The sequence below is a fragment of the Malania oleifera genome, chromosome 4, assembly GCF_029873635.1.
Source record: "Malania oleifera isolate guangnan ecotype guangnan chromosome 4, ASM2987363v1, whole genome shotgun sequence".
Taxonomy (NCBI): Eukaryota; Viridiplantae; Streptophyta; class Magnoliopsida; order Santalales; family Ximeniaceae; genus Malania; species Malania oleifera.
This window is the reverse complement of record NC_080420.1, coordinates 23,674,793-23,681,436: the sequence shown is the minus strand read 5'-3', so window position 1 is coordinate 23,681,436 and position 6,644 is coordinate 23,674,793. Positions and strand designations below refer to the sequence as shown.

General features: G+C 32.6%; 1 protein-coding gene across 1 annotated transcript; it reads right to left on the bottom strand.

Moving 5' to 3' along the window:
- Positions 1–4,802: 4,802 nt before the first annotated feature.
- Positions 4,803–5,817, bottom strand: LOC131152950 (uncharacterized). Its single transcript, XM_058104920.1, has one exon. The coding sequence runs from the start codon at positions 5,608–5,610 to the stop codon at positions 5,068–5,070; it is 543 nt and encodes a 180-aa protein (XP_057960903.1). The 5' UTR covers positions 5,611–5,817; the 3' UTR covers positions 4,803–5,067.
- Between the last annotated feature and the right edge of the window lie 827 nt (positions 5,818–6,644).

Genomic DNA, 6,644 nt, shown 5'->3' with positions numbered 1-6,644 from the left:
TTCCCATCGATGTCGCAGAGCGTCCTCCAGTGCCCCTTGCTATTGCAAGGTCGATAGTGCCATTTGCCCTTTTTTTTGACGCATGGTCGAGCATATGACGCACGACATGGCGGCCTACTCATCCATTGTTCTCGCCACTCGTGAGTCATTCCCTGTTTCTGCTAGCGAGTCTAAGGATGACGTGGCCACTACTAGCGTGCCTCTTGATGTCAATAGCGGGTCTGAGGATGACGTCGTTGATGCTCGCACGCCTTTTGACGATTCTGGGGACAAGGATGATCATCCCCAAGAAATATTGATTTAAGATCACATTTCCTTTAAGTATCAAACCAATATTGATTTAAGATCACATTTCCTTTAAGTATCAAACCACTCCATATAATAATAATAATAATAAGGAGCAGTCGAAATCCATAGTCCGAGTATCATGAAAAGAATTATTACTTGAAGTAACCAATAAGAGCTCTTTATCGTCTGAACTATCTGCCACAACACTAATAGAGCTTGAAGGTTAGTCTTTCTCATTTTCATTTTGCTTCTAAAGAGGGCAATCCCACCTATAGTGCCCCTTTTGTTTGCACTTAAAGCACTCAACATTCTTGGCCCTTAATCTAAACTTCTATTCACCCCTTTACTTATACTTCTCGTTGAATTTCCCTCTCCTATATTCAGCCTTGGCAACTAAGTCCACTGGTACATGGTCCTCTTTGTTGAGTGAATCTCTAAATACAAGTCACAACTCAACAAAGATGAATTAGCTTATTTCATCAATTTAATGGGAAACCAATTGAACTTGATCCTGCTCTTTTGAGGCTACATGCACTGATGGTATGTACTACAATTTTCATAATCCCAATATTCCCCTTTGCTTCTTTCCTCATATTTTGTCTTTGTTTTTTTAATTGTTAAAATTTTTTTCTTGATATTTGATTACAATTTGCTTAACAAAACACATGTTCTTTCATTTGATCATATAATATAATTGCATATTATTAACTTTTATTCAGCTTGTTTATCTTAACTATGATTACTCAAAAATAAAATTAATTTGTTTATTTTTCAAGTTAAGTATTTTCTTAATTCTTCTTTCGATTCTCTCTTCCTCTAAAAGTATTCATTATTTTCTTCCATATCTTGAATTTAAATTGGCAGTTTGTTTTTCCACAAGTTTATCTCACTTAAACACAAAATCAATCAAAGAATGACTTGTTTTAAATTTAATTTTTAATTTGTTATATTTCCCTTTAGACCCACATGACAAAATTATGCTTTTTTTCATTTATAATCTTTTTTATTTTATTATTTTTTGTTAGCTTATGTTATTTATTTATATTAAGGGTCAGTTTGGATCAAAATATAAATTATGCCTTTTCCATTTAAAATATTTTTTCTTTTATTATTTTTTGTTAGGTTATGTTATTTATTTATATTAAGGGTCAGTTTGGATCAAAATATAAATTATGCTTTTTCCATTTATAATATTTTTTATTTTATTATTTTTTAAGGTTATTTTATTTATTTATGTTGACTCTATGAGTCAAATCTGATTTTGATAATGAAAATCACTTGGTATTTTATTTAAGCATTGAGATTGTGAACATGAACAATATATAGCATGTACGGAAGGATAACAAGTCATGGAAGCCATAAAGATTAAAGCATACTCATCTTGGCACAATCCATGGAACTAAAAGAGTAAAAGAATGAAGATGCAAGCGACAAGTTCAAAAACGTCATGAGAATTGATACTTAGAACTTATGTATACACATATTGCACATGATTTAATTTGAGGCACAACATATACCCTAAAATGACCTTAGGACTCATGCATCTCATGAACATCATTAGGGGATATTTATGGACTTAGAAATATTTTTAAAACCCCAAAAAATATTTTTATAAAAGAGTCAAGAAAGAGAACAAAGCAGATTTTTTGAACTAAGAAGAAAAATTCTGAAATTGGTCACTTCAAAAGACCGAACTCAACGTTCAGTCGTCTAAAGAATTTTTTCAGAAGACCGAAGATTAGGTTCAGTCGCCTAAAGAATTAATAGTGAAATACAAAACCTAACAGAAGTACCTCAGAAGATTGAACTCAGACTTCAGTCATCTGAACATGACACTTTAGAAGACTGAACCCCAACTTCAGTCGTCTAACCCTATATCCAAGTTAATTTTTCGAATCTCTAAGAAACTTCAATCGTCTGGGCATTAACCCTTAGTCATCTGAACCTGCAGGAAAGTTTAAAAATTTAATTTTTAATGAGAGAACTCGTGAATTATTTTTTGATCCAACAATTGAGATTTATTCTAAGGGCAAGATACTTATATATTGAACATCTAAACTTTAGTGCTAGAGCTAAGATCGAAGAGAAGAGAGTAGAACAAGCCTTTGGCATACGATTGAGGAGATTGCACGTTTAGCACAACTTTGAACATACTACTGAAACTTTAGATTGAGATTTCAAAATTCTTACTTCGAACCTGAGCTAAGACTATCTCGATTTTCAAAAGACAATCTAGCAGCCATTGTGTACTCTTTTTGGTATTGAGGTTTGGTAAATTGATCTGCACGTAAATACTTATTTTCATGGAGTTTTTTTATATAAACTGATTTGCTTGTTGATATATATATCTTTCAAAGAACTTTTCATCTCAAAATCTGTTATTGAATCTAAGTTGAGTGATTAATCTATAGTGTATTTACTTATAGATTATTTAAATAAGATCACTACTCAAGAAAGGTTTTTTCTATTGGTTAAACAGTTTTTGATTCAAGTGTATTCAGGTTCTATGTTTTAGATATCTTAATACCACTTGATTGAATATCCTTAGTGTTCATAACTATTGATTTTATTGAAGGATATTTTATGGAAAACATTATATTCAGTTTTTTTTATCTTTGGAAATCATATTTTATATATATACATATTACAAATATCATATTGTAATTGAATACTTGAAAGAAAGCTTGTTGATTTTGATTGATATAATATTCAAGACAAAGTTTTTGAATAAGTTCACATTAGATATTTGTGTATTTTCGCAAAGTTAACTAGAATCATAATTTTCTCCAAAGCTTTTACATAAATCATTACTTAGGAGATTTGATAAAAGGGAAAATGGTTGAAGCATTTCATTCATATAACGATTGTGTTGTTTCATTCATACCGAACTTTAAGTTTCATCATATGTATATGTGATAGGTTTCAATTGTACTCACTAACTTTGTTAGAAACAAATTTTGAGTTGTTTTGCAGATTTGACATTATAGTGTAATCACGGTTCGGATTGTGAACCAAGTGAGGAAGAAGTTGTGTCTCTTGTAAGTAGCGGATATAAGGGAAACTCCATCCCAATTTAAGGAGTGGGGATTTTAGTGAAATCCTTGAGTGAGTTGCTCAATGCGAGGACGTAGGCCGAATTGGCCGAACCTCGAAAAAACTGTGTTTACTTTCTCTCTTCCCTTACTCTTTTTACTTTCCGCACTACATTTCATTACTTGTATTTAATGTGTGTTTATTGAATAACCTCACATGATCTTGATAAGTAATTGGTTAAATATAGAAATCGAGATTAAGTGGTAATTAATCTGAACGAATTTAAAAATACCCAATTCACCCCCCTCTTGGGATTACACCTAAATCAACAATTTATATTAAGGGTCAGTTTGGATCAAAGATTTTATTTAGGAAAAAAATAAAATAAAAATAAGAACATTTTTCATTACATATTTTTTATATATCAAATAACATTAAAAATGAAAAAATGTTTTAATATGATTAGCAATTAAGAAAAACAAAATGTTAATGATGTGTAAAACTAAAATTTCATTAATTCATCTGATATATTTTTTAATTTCTTTCTTTCTTTCATTAATAACCAAACATAAAAAAGATAAATTGTTCCTATTTTTTTTTTCTCTAATATTTTTCAAGTTTCAAACAAATCATAAATGTAAATCGACAAAATATTTGTCATATTTATTATAGTATGAATGAGGAAGGAAAACACATGTTTGTTTTATGAAATTAATGGGATTGACTAAAAATTGAATCGAATAAGTTCTCAAACATAAACAAATAATTGCATAATAATTCTTTACGACTAAGTTATTATGTTAGTTTTTTTTTTTTAGAATAGTATTTAAAATTTGAAAGGAGATTTGATAAAAAAAAATAATTACTTTTCTTAAAGTCCTAAAAAGGTTTCAAAAATATTACATACCTTAAAATTTTTCAAAAGATTTTTTTTTTGTAAAATATCATAAAATAAATTATATTATTTTTCTAAATCTTACATTTTTAAAATCTCAGATGTTTTTATCTTTTTATTAAACTTAAGAGGTCAATTAGTACTTTTTGCCCTTATTATTATTATTATTATTATTATTGAAGCATATGTTGTGAATATTATCACATTTGAACATCAACTTGATTTTATTGGGTACTAATTATAATAAAGAGCATCTCTATAACTGTATAGGAGATTTTCTTCTTTTAAAAATGCCAAGTTTATCCTTATAATTATTAATAATTATTTCAAAATACTTCTTATATTAATAAATAAAAATTCCAAAATACCTTTATAATTATATCTAATTTATCCTTATAACTATAATTAACTATTTAAAAATATTCTTATAATTATTAACAAAAAAATGACCTTATAACATTTAATTATTTATTATTTCTTTATAATTTTTTGAAGTTCGCTACATGGCAAATACACTATAAGGGGATTTTAATTTTAATAATTATGTTGGGTCATATTTTTACTTATTAGAAGAATACAGTGATAATAATAAAATAATATATAACCATTTTTTTTTATATATATAAATTGTATATATTCTGTCATCATGCGGTTCATTGTCGGACCGACATCGTACTGGACTATAAGATGTGAAAACCGTTCGGTTTCATAATTTCATCCTACCCGCTACAGGCTCTTTTGACCTTTTTTTTTTTTTTAAAAAAAGAAATAAATAAAATAAAAGAAAGACATTTTTACACACGGAGTTGCTAAAAACCCCGTCACATCCGAAAGAAACGTTCTGGACAGCGCTACAGTGCCGGCAGCGTTTCGGGCCGCCACGTCAAGTCCGAAAACTCGTACGAACCGAAACCCATGTCCGAATAATCAAACAGCCCGCCCAGCGCCACGTACTCGCCGCCGTTGTTGTCATCATTACTCTCGCCATTTCCCAACTCGAACGAGTCGTAACTCGGGATCTCGTCGCCGAACCCCCACAACTCGCCCAACCCGACCGAGTCATACGTGACTCGGTCCGACTCAGTTTCCTCGTTCTTCCCCCCTTGGCCGCTCGGCGACTCACCGGACGGAGGCAGCCCTAGTTCGTCGTCCGAAGCTTCCAGAAGATACCCTAACTCGGGCTGGGACTCGCCGGAGCTCGGGGCCACCGCCGCCTCCGACGTCGCTAATATCTCTTGAGCGAAGCTCATCATAACCGAATCGAGCTCCTGCGTCTCCGCCCCGGGATCTGAGTCATCGAGAAGACCCAGGAGATCGTCCCTGAGTCTCTTGACCTCGGCCGAGTCCGACTCGGACTCGTCCCGGACTCGCTTCTTGCTAACCTGATCTTCCATGTAGACGGTTAATAGATATCTGCCTGTTTAGCCTCAAATGAGATGACAAGAATTGGTGAGGAGAGAGGTGGGGAGCAGCTGAAGATTATATAGCGGGGAGAAAGAGGAGAGAGAAAGGCACGGGAGAGAGAGAGAGAGAGAGAGAGAGAGAGAGAGAGAGAGAGGATGGGGGCGCAGCGCGTGGTAGCGGAGACTTCGGCCATCACGGACGACGTATCGCCTTTATCTTTATCTTTATTTATTTTTAAAATTAATTTTTAATTTTTAAATTGAGAATTTCGGTGTCAGTCCTCTGCTCCGTATTTAACTCTTTTAAATTCCGTCTTTGGAGTCCGGTCAGTACGGGCCCACAGACTGAGTCAATCACGGCCGTGCTTTATTTGTCTCTCTGTGCTTTCGGCAGATTGTCGGCTGGGCTCGGCTCGGCTGAGGGGAGTAGTTGGGGGGTTGTTTGGTTGCAGGGAGAGAATTCCGGAATTGAACGGGTATACCAAAAATAAGAGAAGAAAGGGAAAAGGGAAAGGCAAAGGGGAAGGTGCGGTCAAGTTGGTTGGGAAGGGGATGGATTAAATTGACTCGCGCGGAAGGTGAGTTGGATTTCCAAAACCATATGCCATTGCCAGATAATTGAATGAGAAAATTGTGGGAAATTCAAGGCCAAGCCAAGCCATGTTCTCACATCCAATTATTTCGATTTCATCCTTCCTATTAATAAAAATAAACCTAAAAAGTCCTATTTTTTCGTTCGCTACAAATATTATATAATTTGCATATTTGATAAAGAGACATAAAAAGTAAATTTTGATGGAATTTTATTTACTCAACCATAGGGAGACTCGTCATCATTTTTCTTTGAACGTGAAATAGTTATTTTTTAGAATAAAATAAAATATAATTAGAAATTTAAAAATTCAGACAAGAGTTATTCTTTATAAATTCCTTAATATTTTATTTAATGTATAATAATAAAGGAGTAGACATTCTTATCATGAAATTTATAAATAATTATTTATTATTATGGATTCATAAACAAC

What these genes read in the sequence shown, in the direction of transcription:
- LOC131152950 (XM_058104920.1), bottom strand. Translation starts at nt 5,610, where the DNA reads ATGGAAGATCAGGTTAGCAAGAAGCGAGTCCGGGACGAGTCCGAGTCG.